This window comes from Dermacentor albipictus, chromosome 8 (genome assembly GCF_038994185.2).
Source record: "Dermacentor albipictus isolate Rhodes 1998 colony chromosome 8, USDA_Dalb.pri_finalv2, whole genome shotgun sequence".
Taxonomy (NCBI): domain Eukaryota; kingdom Metazoa; phylum Arthropoda; class Arachnida; order Ixodida; family Ixodidae; genus Dermacentor; species Dermacentor albipictus.
This window is the reverse complement of record NC_091828.1, coordinates 123,550,224-123,566,904: the sequence shown is the minus strand read 5'-3', so window position 1 is coordinate 123,566,904 and position 16,681 is coordinate 123,550,224. Positions and strand designations below refer to the sequence as shown.

The 16,681-nt window shown below is 44.0% G+C and overlaps 1 protein-coding gene and 1 pseudogene across 1 annotated transcript in view; both read right to left on the bottom strand.

The window, feature by feature from the left end:
- Nucleotides 1-6,440: 6,440 nt before the first annotated feature.
- LOC139049321 (cytochrome P450 3A16-like) lies at nucleotides 6,441-9,672 on the bottom strand (annotated as a pseudogene).
- Nucleotides 9,673-9,706: 34 nt separating this feature from the next.
- Nucleotides 9,707-16,681, bottom strand: part of LOC139049158 (cytochrome P450 3A56-like) — a 34,234-nt gene continuing 27,259 nt past the window's right edge. The window contains exons 6-9 of the mRNA XM_070524401.1: nucleotides 15,649-15,774; nucleotides 14,768-15,020; nucleotides 10,467-10,597; nucleotides 9,707-9,883 (exon numbers count right to left, since the gene is read on the bottom strand). Coding sequence (XP_070380502.1) covers nucleotides 9,722-9,883; nucleotides 10,467-10,597; nucleotides 14,768-15,020; nucleotides 15,649-15,774 — 672 coding nt within the window. The 3' untranslated portion in view covers nucleotides 9,707-9,721. The remainder of the gene's footprint in view (nucleotides 9,884-10,466; nucleotides 10,598-14,767; nucleotides 15,021-15,648; nucleotides 15,775-16,681) is intronic.

Genomic DNA, 16,681 nt, shown 5'->3' with positions numbered 1-16,681 from the left:
AAATTTGCATAGTATTATATTATTGATACTCTAGCTCAATACAATAATTTTAAACTTAGAGGAAACAGCCTGTGCGCAACGAAATAAGTGCGATAGAGTAATTAAGGAATAGTAACGATAGTAGCCACACTGTTCGCTAAGGGTTTGTAAACGCGGACACTTATGTAAAATTATGAAGCTGTACACAAAATGCTGTCGTCTTCCTTATCTAATTTTGCCGAGGAAATAAATTTTTGGTAATTTTCATCCCTCTCAGAAAAATAAAGAACGGGACTGTGCCTTTCTCTTGTGCCAAGGAATGACCTTTCTCCTTCTCGTCTACCTCCGCCCTATTGAAAATAAAATGAAATACAAGGCAATGATTTATATCCCACTACTGCATTCTTAGTTTTAATACTATTGCTTTCTTTTTTGCCGGAGACAAATTTTTTGCTCAGCCCAACTCCCACTTATTTGATTGCTCTATCCCCCCCCCCCCCCCCCTACCCCACTATTGAAATATCAAGACCCATGTCTGGACAACTAATGCATGAAGGGGTACGTTAATCTTTTGTTTTAACCCTGATGTGCATGTGGCCAGTGTGGCAAGCTGAAAGCAGCTGCTGCTGCTCCAGCTGCAGTGAGCGTTGATCGGAGCAAAACGAGGAAGAGGTGAGAGTGCAGGGAGAAGATAAATGTGACTCAGCCTCAGACGCTAACAGCCCCGAGCTCCCGCTTCATTTTTTTCCTAGTCATCGATATGACGGATTTGATAACCGCCAGTTTCTGCGCATGCCTCCATGCTACATGATTTTCGTTTCCTCAATAAAGTTGTTAAAAGTCAGCGCTGTGTGACTCTTTTTTTCTTTTATCCATGTCTCTCGCACTGTTCTCAAAAACATGAACTACAAACATGTCTAAGTCTCTACCTTTCATAGGCTGTTTGAAGCACATCCTGGCCGAAACAAATTTGCAGAAATTTCTTGCCTCTTCAGACGACTGTCTTGAGCTTTAGAATGCATTGCGAAGCAACAACAAAATTTTCTGTATATTAACGTATTTGCAAGATCTTACATTTACTGCACCATTGTGAACAATGATTAATATTTACTTGCGTCCCGCTAAATAAGAAAGCCACACAAATTTGTTTTCCGCAGGGGCTATAGTATTTCTGCAGAATTCTTGCTAATAATTATCTATCTATCTATCTATCTATCTATCTATCTATCTATCTATCTATCTATCTATCTATCTATCTATCTATCTATCTATCTATCTATCTATCTATCTATCTATCTATCTATCTATCTATCTATCTATCTATCTATCTATCTATCTATCTATCTATCTATCTATCTATCTATCTATCTATCTATCTATCTATCTATCTATCTATCTATCTATATCTATGTCTGTCTGTCTGTCTGTCTGTCTGTCTGTCTGTCTGTCTGTCTGTCTGTCTGTCTTTTCACGCCGACCAAGTGTCCCATGTTGTCTACCTTCTTAGGGCTCTAGGTATGTGCTCGTAGTCGTGATGCCGTAATGGTCGTCCTCATTCCAGCTTCGTCTGTCTGTCTGTCTGTCTGTCTGTCTGTCTGTCTGTCTGTCTGTCTGTCTGTCTGTCTGTCTGTCTGTCTGTCTGTCTGTCTGTCTGTCTGTCTGTCTGTCTGTCTGTCTGTCTGTCTGTCTGTCTTTTCACGCCGACCAAGTGTCCCATGTTGTCTACCTTCTTAGGGCTCTAGGTATGTGCTCGTAGTCGTGATGCCGTAATGGTCGTCCTCATTCCAGCTTCGTCATCCGACTCCCATCATGCCGTGTCGTGAAGAGCCGATGTATTGGTCGAAGTTATCAGATAACTTGTGCCACTAGTTACGGTCTCGTGGCTGGGACGCCATCGTGATGCTGGAGTCTGCTTATCCTCGTCATCACTTCACAAGCGTCACACCACTGTCTTGTCGTCATGTCGTCAAAGTCATTCAGCCATCGTCGTTCCAACGTCCTTAACTCTCCTTCATTCTAGAGTAATCATGCTGCCTTCATGCAATCGTGATTATGCCGCCGCAGCATCCCATCGGTGCCACTGCGTCGTCATTAGACAGTCACTGTCATGTATCCATTGCCATGCAGTAGTTGTCACGCTGGAGTCGTTATATCATCGTCATCATTTGGGAATCGCCATCTCATTGTGGTCCTGCCGCTGTCGTCCCACAGACTTTGTCCTTCTATCGACGTCGTTGTTCTGTCGTTTCAATGTTGCCACTGTGTATCATCATGCAGTCGTTGGCATGCATTCATGCTTATAGGCGACTTTGGCAAGCGAGTGAAATGCCAAAGTGGGCCGATACAGGAGACAGTGTGGATCGCATAAAGTCGAAGCGATGGAAGTCTCAGAATAGCCGCTACAGATTTTAAGTAAACGCGACTTCAGCAGTGCGGTGTGTCGTTGCAGTGCTAGAACGCTAATCGCATTATAACGTCGACTGTCATCTTGAGATGGGTTCTCCCATAATTTTTTTATTTCCATTGAAATACTTCTCATAGCTTTTATCTGGAGGGGGTTGAAAACAAAAGGAACACGGACTCTATAATATACTATAAAAACGACACAACCGCAAAAGCATGTGTTGGTTGGTAACAAATATCGTGACGTATGATTTAGCAGCACGTCTATTCAGAACACATATTCCACGTGAACTGTAGTGCGCCACAGTCGCAATGCAGTGTATTTCATTCTTTTCTGGAAATTTCTACTCTGAACAAAAGGGCCAAAGTCTTCAACAGCTGTCCGAGGGAAAACGGTGTAGTGATACAGGCACGTGTAACAAGAATGTGTTTCACCGATAACCGCGAGAGGCTTGTGTGCTTTAGGGCATTGTTTAGCACAAGCATTCATTGCGCCTTTAAAACGCAGACGCAAGGGTATTTGTCCTGGGTGTATTGTATGATAAGAAGGGGATAAATGTACAACGCGTTTACAGGGTTGTCGAAAAGAGAACAATCTTATCTAAGGAAACTATAGCCTCGTTTGCATGGCCAAGAGGTGTGATTGTGTTTGTCTATAGAAGTTTGCTGAGATAATGATGTGTGTTCCGGGCGTCCACAAGAATTTACCCACCAGGCTGAGAAATCCAACTTGCTACTGTTTCTTATTTTTTTTGTCCGATTGGCCGTTAAGCAGTCCTTAACTCTCTTCCAGATTGTTTTGTTATTTTTTTAAATTTTCGTCGGCGTAAGGCTAATTCTTATGGAACAAACTCGGTTTTGAATGCGGTTGCGCTTATCTTCTGTTCTCAAAATGATTATTGCTAACATAGCAGAGAATGTACGTTGTATCTGTATTACGTCAAGGCGTGACACGTGCGTTGCTTGTTTTATAGCGCACTGAAGATATCCAAGAATGCCAAGATATGCAAGATATCCAGCGTTAGCAGCGATTTCAGACTCGTACTTCATCAGCAGGAGTAGTGTGGGTCAGGGTAGGGCTTAGCTGCTCACTGATGGCGGGCACGCTCCTTTCGAAGACATTGACTCGGCGAACGCCTAAAATACTTCAGTGTACTTTTGATTTCCCGTGATCCGTTTTGTATTTGTCGTAGTGACGTTGAAACGTTTCTTTCTTTTTGTTTCGCTTCCCCTTCCTCACTCACGCTTCAGGGAAGCAGATCTAATATTTTAAACCCGTTGCACCCCCATCCCATCTTTCTTGCTCGGTCTCTGATCATTTTCGGGAATATTTGTAAGGTGATCGAAAAAAAAAATGTCCTGGAGAATGCTGGACTCGGAAGCAATCATGTGCTCTTGAAACAAGGAGTAAAACCTTATTCTGTGGTAAACTTCGTTGTCCACGAATGTAATTCAGCCGGGCTCATATATCGTGTGGATTATGACTGTCAACGAACTGGATTTGGCAAAGGAGGCTGAAACAACCACAAAATTTAAGTAGACGCCGTTGTCTCTTCCTTGCTTCACAAGGGGCACGACGCTTCTGCGGCGCTATTAATCACGTGCCATGAAAACAATTTTTTCACGACTTCTTCAGTCAGGCTAATGAGCCACATTTGACAGCGCTATGTGTAAACTGTGCGGAATATAAGCTTCAAGGCCGCACTTTTGTAGATGACATTACAATGTTTATTGCCATAAGACTTTCAGTTGGGGTATCTTATGAAAACGTAAGTTACTTTTGAACGTTAGAACTACTAACAAGATAAAATCGTGAGCATAGCGGGGAATGTGGACGGAACCTTTTGCTAAACTAATAATGTAATTAGTCACATTACAGCGCCAATAAATACAGGAAATAGTTATTTTATATGAGGTGCACTACGCGGCTTTAGGGGCAATTCAATGTGTTACTCGGTATCTGTGGAGATATATAGTGTTTTTTGTGTGTGTTTCGTTAAAAACCGTCAACTCACTATTTCAGAAGGCATCAACTTAAAACAAATCTTTTAGTTCTTATTTATGACATACCACAGCATCTATAACAGTTCAATACCCGTAATAAACCATTTTTGTGATTACAGAGACAGGACATGGGCATCACAACTAAATATTCATAAAAAAATTTCCGGCACTGCAGGCAGCAAGTTTTCAGAAAAATATTTGCGGCAAATTTGGAAACATTAACAGCATTAGGTCATATTTCGTGACTGCAAGAGACGTTCTGAAACTTTCAGAAAATAAGTTCGCGATAAAACAATAGAATAAAGAATTGCACAATGAAACATTAATCACTACCTAAAGATCATCATATCATCATTACAACAAATATAGGTCTTCAAGCCAATATTGCTTTAATAAAGGAAAGACACCAGTCGTGGTTGCTTAGTGGCTATGGTGTTGGGCTGCTCAGCACGAGGTTGTGGGATCGAAACCCGGCCATGGCGGCCGCTTTCTTATGGGGGCGCAATGCGGAAACGGCCGTGTACTTAGATTTAGGTGCAGGCTAAAGAACCCCAGGTGGTCCACATTTCCGGAGTCCCCTACTACGGCATGCCTCATAATGAGATCGTGGTTTTGGCACCTAAAACCTCTTGATTTATTTAAACCAAGCAGCTTTCTGAAACGTTCGTCTATTCGCTTACATTGGGTATCGCCTTCGATGGTAACAGCACCTGCTAGTTTTACAAGCAAGACATTTGGGAGATAATTGAAGTAGACTGCATTAGAAAGGCGGGTGTATGGCGTGTCAGCGCACCTTCTGCTTTTCTGTCGTCCAAAGAAACTAAGTTTCTGAGCACGGCCACTTGAGGTCGGCATTTCGGTCTTGTGACGTCATCAAGGAAAGTGTTCATATGATGCAATTTTGTAAATACATCATCAGTTGGAAGCAAGCGCTTTTCTTGTATACTCCTCACTCTTTCCTTGTTTGTGCGCGCTCCACCGCGATCTGCTAGGCGTAACCAACTAGCCCAGAAATCGGGGCTCTTAAGCCACCCAAGTCGGCAAGAGGTTCACTGATGAGTGGCAGATACCCAATGCTTGCATGGCGCAGTTTGCTACAGCTTTGACGTGAAAGAAGTCCACTGAAAAGTGGCACATAGCCTACGCATTTTTGGCGTAACCTATCAGAGCCTCAGCTTGAGGTTATTAAGGAACCCTTGGGACGCGAAGTCGATTACACTCAGCGTCGGAGAAGCCAAAGGAATTTTTTTCGTCGTATTAGAGCGGCAAATACGCAGTGGCACCTATGTACCCAAGCTGGCGTCAAGGGTGTTCATTGAAGAGTGGCGCACACCTAATGGCACCTACCCGGTGAACCATGTTTGCATCAAACAGGTTCATTGAATACGATCGCAGTGCGAGTGTTAGACACCCAGTGCTGTAGATTGGCATTCTAAGGTTTAATTGAACAGCGGTACCTACCAAATCCCGCACATACACTGATCCACGTCCGCATGAAGAGGTTTTTTCATGAGCGGCCCATATGTAGTACATATTGTCACATAGCCAGTGACCCAAGTTGGTCTCACGGTTCGCTTCGTAGCCGGTTCCTTCCGCACTGCAGCGTGACCTCACGATTCCGCACTGCAGCGTGACCTCACGATTTGCCCATGTACAGAGCGCGTCGCCCTTGTGTAGATCGCGGGAGCGGTTGCCTCCGGGCCGCTCCGCATGCAGCCAGTGTCGTGTGACAGTAGTGGCTGGGCCCGAGATTAGGGATGTCGGCCGCGCGTGCCCAGACACTTCTGACTTCGAAACCAGTAGGTACCGTTACACGTGACTGGATGCTTCCGGTACCACCACGCGGCTGCCGTTCCCGCGCTGTATACGCAAGGGGGAGGCCGACTGTACTACGCAGTAACCCTGATTGGGCGGGAAAACAGTTAGATACAAACATAGATGGATCGATAGCACCCGGAAAAACGCATGTAAAAAGTGAACTGAATCAATAATAAAATAAAACAGCGAGCTTATTTGGTGATATTTAATAAGATGTTATAAAGTGCACAGCTCTTCTAAAATACTCGGTGACGAACCATCCCTTGAGTACGTGGAAAAACTGGAACCGATGTTCAAATTTTTTCAAGCTTGAGCCATATGCCATTCTTAGGGTAGACCAAGACGAAGGTAGATTCAAGCTCCAACACTTTCTCCTGCAATGATAAACAATGCATGCATTACCGCACGAATTTCATCTGTAGTCGCAACAGTCTAATGGGACAATTTAAGCAGTGCTAATTCTATAGTGACCCCTAAATTTTTTCAAGTTTTGGCGCATTGAGCCTAACACAGTGTATAATTTTCTAGGAAACTTCAGAAAAGGGATAGAACAGTTGTCAAGCGAAAAATTTAATAAATAAAATTGCTGGACTTTGTATGCTTAACCTACGAATGCTTATGATGCACACGCCGTAGTGATGTACTGCGCAATAAATTTGACCACCTGAGGTTCTTTTACTTCCATCAAAATCTAACTTTACCAGCATCTTTTGCAGTTCGTCCACATTAAAATGACGCTCCCGGGGCTGGGATTCAATCTGCGAACTCGAGCTCAACTGTATCTCGCAACCCACGGGGTTACTGCGCCATGTAGTGTTCAAACAAGAAATGTCGCTGGATCTATCTTTTTGGCAACTGAACATGTTTGCTTCAGCGGCCTGATGAAAGACAAAATTCCTTGCTGAATGTTGTATCTAGGGGCATACCTTGTTCGATGACCTAATGCAATTCAGTATGATAATACTACAATACACGCAGCGAAGTTTCCGGCACTAATATTTACAGCTGGACCTCATCTGTACTTGAATCCGGAACTGGTTATCTCAGTATAAAGGTTCGAGTGAAAAAAGAATCTTTTAAATGCACACGTATGATGGGGTTTGTAATGCGCAAGTTTACTATGTTGGGTTAATATACACTGGAGTTGAAGTTAGTATAGATGTATCAACTGTACAGACGAAACATATATTCTAGTCATATAAACAGTATTCATAGCTAACAGGTTTAAATTCTGAATTATTATTTATTTAAATTCTTCGCGGTGGAAACAAAATCAAGTTCGGCTTTCTGTGGGAAATTGCGTCGAATGTTTCATGAGAAAGCGCGCACCTTAATGTGACGGTCGTCCAGAACGAGCTTGTATTTCGCCATCAGCTTGGCCAAGGTAAGTTTCATCTCGAGTTGAGCGAAGCGTATACCGACGCAGTTGCGAGGGCCTTGACCAAAGGGTTGGTACGCCGCAAGATCAACCTCGCCTTTGTTTTCAGGGCTAAATCTGCAAAAGGTTTGTGGTAAGGAGTACGAATGAGGATTGAAAAGTACATACTGACTCAACCTCTTATTCAGAAGTGTTACTTGATCTCGCAAATTATTTACACCGGTCTCATTTGGTAAATGCTCTGTTATACATTACGATTTCCTGCCGTCTGCTCTTATGGAGGCTTCTTGTTACGTAAGCACGTTACGCGAATATGGGCCTAGATGATTGATATGTGCAACACATATGATTAATATAGGACAAAGATAGCGACCTTTCGGGATCGAAAATTTCGGGTTTCTTCCAAAAGGCTGGGTCACGACTCATATGGTAGTGAGGAATAAGGATGTTGGCTCCAGCAGGTATAGTGATGTCCTTGTGGACATAGTCGCTAGCACATCCTCTTGTTGTGAAGCTGTCGAACAGAGAGAAAAAAACTTGTGTTATTCATTCAACTTCACCAAATGAAAAATGTAAAGAACGTTAATTAGCCACATTTGTAGGACGATTCGGTGTGAAATAAGTGCCTGGAATGATGGTTTTATTCCTTGGTGGAATATCAACTGAGAAGTTGTTGCCTGTGGGATAGTGGCGTGTTCATAATATCTTTGGATTTTTACGAAGACATACAAATGGTCTCGAAAGCAAAAAAAAAGCCCTTGAATGAATTTCATGGTAAATAAAGAACACTGTTCTCATTGAAAAGCATTCCTTACCCTATGGCGGGCGCATAAAAACGAAGCGATTCCGATATCACTTGGTCCATGTATTTCATGCTGAAAACGTTGTCGTACGTAAAGGTTCCCTGAAACACCACATGTTATTTAGTTACGCTCACATGAATAAAAAGTGCCACCAAGGATAAAAATAAAAATCATACATCTCTCTTCAGGATGACAAGAACTTCCTTTCGAAGACGGTCTTGAATGTCTTGGTGTTTTGCAAGGAGATACGCTGTAAACGCCAGAGTTGAAGCTGTTGTCTCGGACCTGTAATTTACTTGTGCATTAACGCTACAATGATTCCAGTTAACAAGAGCGACATATCGAGAACGAAGGTGAAATTTGTCATCTTATCGTCACTGTGGACGAACCAAGCAAACTTTTTAGAGGAACATTGTGATAGAGAGTGCTTAATAATTTTCTGTATCTTATATGATTAAAGGGCGCGTAAGTTGAAGCTTGTGGCCACTCTGAGTAGTAAAAAATATCGCTGTGTTGTAAAGAAACCTCAATATGTTGTCATAGTTCCGGAGGAAAGAACAGTGATACTTACACATTTTTAGGGCATAAAGGCGAAAAATTTTTAATAATGAAATATAAGCATGCACTGATGTTATACTTTGCATGGAGGATATGTAGTCATAATCAATGTCCACACTTCATTGTTCTTTTATCATAGATCATACAGTATTTATAGCTGACACACCAGAAGCTGATTGAAATGGCATTACATTGCTATAAAGCAGTGGCTATTGTCAGGTCAGTGTGTAAACGACCAGAAGCCAATAGGCCTTATACTGTTTGAGCAAAAGGCCAGACACGGAGGCTCTTCAGGTGGTGCAATTGCTGATCGTGTTGCCATGGCGTTACAATTTTATGCGAGTGTTGAAGGAAACTACACAACCAGCACATAACAAAAACGAAGAATTTTCAGGCTCTATCAATATAGCGCCTGGAGTCGGAATAGGTTGAACGAAAATGTCATTGCACTGAGCTTTTACTTATTGCTATAAATCAAATTTCTGTTGGTTTTTTAACGTTTACGGCGGTAAAGTATCAGTTGTTTTCTTACAGTGAGATTTATTTCTGCCAGCGCGCATATGCAATATTCAGCAGCATTATTTTAATTGGACAGTTAGCAAGTAACCATCAGCATCCCGCGTATTCTCACCCCGCTACGAAGAAGATGAAGCCGTTTGCCAAAATTTCCGTGTTCGTTAAAAAGCCTTTCCTCCCGCTCTGCTTTGCTTTGACAGGCTGCTTTTCTGAAAGACAAAGCAGATACGAAATGCGTTGCCATCTGTCCAGAATAAACCACCTATTCAATAATCAGATGCGGTATGAGAAGTAGGCAGCTGTTAACTTTACCTTCATATGCGCTATCTGCATCAATGGAGGTCGTCAGCGAATGAACGTCTACGAAGGCTCCATCCTCAACTTGTGCATTGAGCATCAACTGCAGGAGATCGCTTCTATCGTTCTGAAATGATATAAAAACAGGCAATTCAATGAACATTTTCTAATCAACGTGACCTCGGCAGATGAGGCGCAGTCGTCATCGCGTTTTACCTTTTCTGACCTTAGGTAAATTAGGTTCAGAGGTGTCCCACAGATTACTGGTACCATCGTAGCTATCGGTCATGAGCAAGATTTCGTTTTAACCGTCACTCTTTCCAGCGGCTCCCAGTTTAGCATATATGAAAACGTGCGGCTGGATGGCGCAACGTCAGGCTTTATTAATAGCCCCCAATTTTAGCTTTTACTACAACCTGCTCGTCGTCGCCAAAGCCAGGCTTTTGATTCTCTGCGTATATATGCCACTTGGCGACAGCTCCGCGAGTTCGCACATCTTGGTGAAAGCTGAATATGATGTGTAACGCGATTTTCTGAATTATTTTTTTTGACAGCATGACAGAGTTTTTTGCGAGCTAAATCTTGCGTACAACTTGAAATAAATGTCCCCCGCATGTTGTTTGAAAAGTCGAGTAGATTTTCACACCTATTTCCGGAGAAGGGTGAGCAACTTATATATCAGTCATGCCTGGGCGATTGACAGGACCTACCTCGCGGTTTCGTCGACGGAATTGTACGATAGGAGAAAGTTCATCAAAGATGTTGTCTGTGGCAGTCTTGCTAAACCGCAAACTGCACGACATTAGCGTTTTCCACAAATGGGCAAACTCCGGAAAGCATGCTGAAAGAAAACGACAAGGTCGATGGTTTGAAAATAGAAGTAAAAAAAGACTGCTGCTGATTACACGTGCTGTGAAAATTGATTCAATCGAAACTTGTTCTGCTGTTTGTGTTAAATGAAAATATTTGACGGGGATGTTGACCGCATACTGGAAACGTTAGGGGAGGTTAAATTTTCCCTTGTGAGCACCACTTGCGTTTACAAACACAGCACCCAGAACACACAGCAAGACGTGCTCGTTCGAGGTGTAGTGCACCATTGTTTGTAACCTGCGAGACGGTTAGCAAAGTGCCAATGGCTCACATCGCGTACTGCATCGTGACCGAATTGTTCGTTTACTGGATGACCGCTCTCTGTATATGGATGCCTCTTGACGCTACCTAGCTCTAATCCGGTGTTGCTTCGGCAAGCCATGTGTCAGTTATTCGCGTCGACAGACTGACACGGTGTTTAATTTTTTTTTCAATAATGTTCCTTCCAGCAGAACCCGTATCACGTTGAACATCGATGTGAATTCAATTATCACTGAAACAATGTAGAAGCCCACCATAGTGCCACCGTAGAAACGCATCATATATGAGGGGTTTATGCAGCCGGGCTCCTTTCTCGCGATTCCCTCGGGACACGCCGCTAGATATTGCACCACTGCCAAGAAAGCCCACCCGTTGCCTGTGGTTGAATATGCACTCAGACAAGGTTGAATATATATATATATATATATATATATATATATGCCCAGCCCCTTATGCTTTTTAATGAGTGTTACGTTACTAACGAGGCGCATGTACAAAACGGCTTATAACCGGTGACGCTAGTTAGCATCGAAGAGGCTCATTGAGTAGGGGAACATAACCAGTGCCACGTAATCAGTGACATAAGCTAGCATCAAAAAGTTTCGTTGAAGAGCCCCACATAACTAATCACATACTCAGTGACTCAGGTATGCTTGAAAGAAGTTAAGTAAATAGCTGCACATACTGAGCGGCACATACCTAGAGAGCAAAGCTGGTTCGTTTGTTGGATTTGAACCTTGTGAAATCTGTATAGGTGCCCAATGCGTTATCTATTAGACTATTGGCTGTACAATGACGCAATTTGGCAAGAAAATTGTCCGACAGACTTACAGACAAGCAGACCCCTGAAACTGCATGAAATACCTTAAGAATGCTAATCACATTTAAATAAGAGGAACGCACCGTTGCGTACTTTTAATATACATTTGTCGCGTTCGTCCACAACTGTTGCCATAACTAGTAGTAGCGTTTCCTTGATTGATGTTGCCCTGAACGAGGCGTTCTTTCCGGTGGCACTTGTCCCCGGTTCCCGCGGTCATCCCATGTATTCATGCTGCCACGAGCTACAATTGGCGACGCTGTCATACCCAGTTCGCGACTGCCTTGGCTCTACTTATTCTTTTCCTCCTACCTCTACCTGCTCTCTGAAATGCTGCGGGTGAGCCCAATGCTAAGCGCTTGAGCTTCTGCAATGGTTCTTTAAAGATTTCGCATGTGTTTACAGTCGTTCATAGATAACTGTGGTGACAGCTAGAGAGATCGCGAAGGCATTGTGGCGATGGTCGGAGAGCGCCAGAGGGCATTGCGCACGCGTCCAAAGAACGCGCGCTGGACATGTCTTTTTGACGTCGCCTTTCCGCTTTTCCGTGCTCGAGAATCCGCCCTCGTTAACAATACGTGTTCTCAACCTGCTCTCCATTGCAGCCTGAAAGATAGCAGCAAGTTCAGTGGGCCAATCGAAGAGGCAAAGAAAGTTTGGCACTGCGTTCGACTATCCCATTAAGTACGAGGTGCAACACGCGAGAAGTGGCCAGAGCACAGTATCGGTCAAGCTGACGGCGTTAGCGCAGTGAATAGTGGATAGGATTCCGTCTATGTAGCGATGTCGGTACCCTCGCCGTATTTGTCGCCTGCTTTCTTCGCGGAGGGGTAATAAACGGACAGAGGAACATTCTGTGGCAATTCCAGATCGCGATCGTCGAATATTCGATTGTCATTCATAGAATACTTGACGTACCTTTTTGTAACCAACTGTCCATCTTTATACGCGTTTCGAGGCCTGTTTCCAACGTTTCCTTCCAACCTCCTTAGTCAAAAAAAAAGAAAATAGTCTTTAAAACCTCCGGTGCTGGGCGGAACCCAACCAGCGTCACACTGGATTATGAATCACATCAGCAAGATACTTTAGCGATCTCTCGTACGAATACACTAGGAAAGTGCCGCTCTTCAATGAGCCTCTTCACGCCAACTCGTCTTACTGTTAATGTGCCACTGGGTGTAAGCGGCTCTTCAATGGCAAAAAAATATTGTTGAAGTTTTTTTAGGTGCTTTTCCGGAGTCTAAACTGCATCATATATATTCAGACATTTAGACATTGGGGCGGCGGCAATAGATAGCGCAGCGTGTTGAGAAGTAATAGGGTGACTCCATGCAAAACAACTAAGAGGGAAGCGGTTGTTACGTCTCAACACTACAAAGGCGTTAATTGGCGTTTGCCACAAGGCAAACACCCGCCCATCCATCAGCGCCCATCCAGACGTCAACGCACAGTGGACACCGACTCTTGAAGGGTCCACAAAAAAGGCCATCACCCCAACATTACCTAGTATCCTGAGCTAAGGATGAAAAGGGGGGCCCCGTCCAATGCTACCGAACAACGTGACTGACCTTACGTTCGCAAGTTGCTTTCTCGCCACATATTCCAAACAATCGGGCTTCGGGGGCGGAGCTACTGCAGAGTTTTGCGAGCATGGGCGTGGTATGGCGACGGAGTCGACGATCCTGATTTGCTGCTGGACAGTCTTCAGATTCCCTAGTCAACTCGCCTAGAGTAGACGACGGTATTAAAAGCGGAGACTTTTCGAGCAGTGAACAGAGGGTCCTGACGTGAACTCGTACGCTTAACTTGCTCCTGCGTGGAGTGGGCTCCGTAACGGGAGGCTTGTAACTAAGCAATAAACTTTTTTTCCTGTTCATTTTCTACAAGTTGACGTGGCAGTCAATAGGGCTGGGTGGATTCCCTGCCCTAACACCACCCTGATCCGCAACACGGTAGAGAGAGGAGCGCGACTACAGTAGACGCCTCATACAAGAGGCGTATGGGCGGTGGCAATGCGCTGTGCCACTGCATTGCTGCAGCGCCAATCGAAATAATGTATACGCTCATCCTGAGATGACTTCTGCAAAAAAAAAAATATATATATATGTACTGCGATAGCAATTATATGGACAGTCCGGGCGCAGTTTTGCCGTTGCCGTGATGTTCCGTATAAAGTCAATGGGCAATAACAGCCTCGCGGTGCGCCATATGTCCGAGTTAAAGCGCGCGAGTGGAGCCGACGTATGCCATATTGCGCCGTGATGGTCAATTTCCCTTGCGCCCGGTCGCGAAATACGGAGTTGCGGCCGGAGACCAACACCCCCCCCCCCCCCTCCTTCTCGCTCTCTCCCTCCCACGTCCTTTCGGTCGGCCTCGCGCGATCGCGCGCGCCATGTACTGAAAGCGATCTGCAGATCTGCATACCTTTGTGCGTGCTCTGTTACCGCCGCTAAGTTTGTGTTGAAGCGATAGACTTCGCTCGCGGTTGCTGCCGCACTTCATCACGCCAGCGTTTTGACAGCGAGTGTCCGCGGTCATCGAGTGTGATGTGCTCATGTTTACCTGTTCGCACTAATACCATGCTTATAGACCAGTTAGTAAGCGAAGTTTATATATATATATATATATATATATATATATATATATATATATATATATATATATATATATATATATATATATATATATATATTATATAAGCCCTTCTGCATTTCGTGAAGGATACTATTGGATTGTACAAGCGCTTGTGACAGTCGGCATTCCTGTGCGACAGGCTGTGAATGACTGACCATTATTTTTCTTTTATATCCTTTTCTATTCTTCCCCTTTCTCCATACCCAAATGAAGGGGTGTCAACCGGGCACGTGCATTTTTAACCTCTTTACATTTCTCACTTTGTTTCTCTCTCTCTCTCTCTCGCTAATTTGCTATCGCAATCGATGCTTCTCCGTTCGGACAAACCTGCGACTTCTTTAAAACCTCCCAATAAATTAATTAGTGTAACATGTGTGCATTCTGCTATTTCCACAAAGTTGCGTATGCAATATGTTAGCTTACTAGTAAGGAAGTTTATCCATGCATGACGAAATTGCTGAAAACTCTTCAAGCTCTCCTGAAACAGCGACTCTGCTGAGCTGTTCGTTTGATCTTTTCGCTGCAGATTAAATTTTAGGCCGAATGCTGTTCCAATGAGGACGTCTGCCGTTAATCTCTGGAATAGCTCCCGAATCTCGATGGCTTCGGTTTTTGACCAGAGGGACTCGATGACATCGAGCAACTCATTGGCGCTGTCATCCATGAGGCTCGCCATCTGAAAGCAGAAAGCCGCCATTTGATCGCTTCCCCCAAGCACAAACATAAAACATCTTCGAGGATGTATGCCAATTCCCTTAACTAATACCCCAAAGACAGCAAAGGCAGCTAGCTCTGACCCCTTTTGTCGGAAATAGTACAGATCTGTTTTCTAGGTGTCGTTAGACATGATTGATCATCGAAACCCTGGTCACAAGGCCGCTTCTGGACTCCCTAGCAGGCGGCGGTCCTTGTCAACCATCTCTGCTTTCGTGCAGCCACCGTGTAAACTCAGCCGACCTCCAAGCTTGTGCAGGTAAAACACAACGTTACAAGCTAATATCACGTGTTACTGACCAAATAGCCGTACAAAGAGATCCTTTTGTCCAGTGGCATATCTATTGCTAAATTAATTAACTTAATTTTGTGATCATTAGTAACTACGTTTGAAACCAATTAGCTGGCTGTTACTTGGTCGACACTTGATACAGAGCATGCCGCTCCGAACACGGTACAGCCGCACGAAGGCAGTTGTGCCCGTCCGCTTGACCACTTTCGATCCGCTCTAGATCTAGTTTCGAGTGTGTGTTTCACCGAGTGCTACTAGTAGAGTGTTTTGCCACCAAGCTAACAGCGTCGCTGCATACCTGCTTCATGTTGCTCGTCGTAAAGGCTGGCGTGATAAGGCTGCGCATTTTCTTCCAGCGGTCCCCCTCAGCATGCACCATGCTTTGACTGATAATCGGATGGCTCCGCGCGAAGCCTGACATCATCTGTAAGTGTTCAGACACCACGGCATTCCATGAAACAAAGCAAATTGTTCAAAAAACTTGATATCATAAAGCCATGTGCCAGAGGATATACTTACTTAACATGTCGGGGAAACAGTCACGCAAACGCATGTATGCACGGAAAAATATTTAAATAAATGTATTGAAAAAAAAAAAGTTTCCTCGCAGATTACAAATTCGTAATGGTGAAGCTTTCTGCAAGGTACATTTAAAACAAGTGAGCACACCGTAGAGTCCGCATACAGTGATTCAAAAGAAATTGTCAAGCATCAGTTAAAGCGCGTTAAAGCACGCATAAGGTAGAGCAAGCATCAAGCCGTAGCTATATTAGTTGGTAGAGCTGCTGATACGCAGCTAGTTGAGATGGTCTTTCAAAGTGTCGATATTGGCTTCAGTAACTATCACTTTGTTCTCCAGTAAAGGTGATTGCCATTTAAAGCGACACACAGGTGCTTCTTTTTAACAATGCATTTTCAAACACTCATTTAAAATGCGTCTGCGTAAGCCTTCCGAAGGAACTCTAACACGGGGCGAATGTAAGGATTGTATTGTAGTAGACACTCCTTTCGAGCTTCTTCGAGGCAAGTTGCACCTGCCTGATCACCAACGTCAGAGTTCCGTGAGACAGAGGGTGGTTACATAAGCGAATTTAAAGGAGTGTCTCACTATGGTACACCGGTCTAGCATTGGTCATTGTCAGTTGAAAAGGCCGGTGAATATATCACTGGCTGATACCTGCACAATGTTCCGACGGTTTACGCCTAGAAGACAGCTTAACACTCAAAGGGAAGCCAGCGCACCCTTATTCTCAGGGGAGCGAAAGGCTAAAAAAAATTATGGGGTTTTACGTGCCAAAACCACTTTCTGATTATGAAAGGCAGAAAAAAAA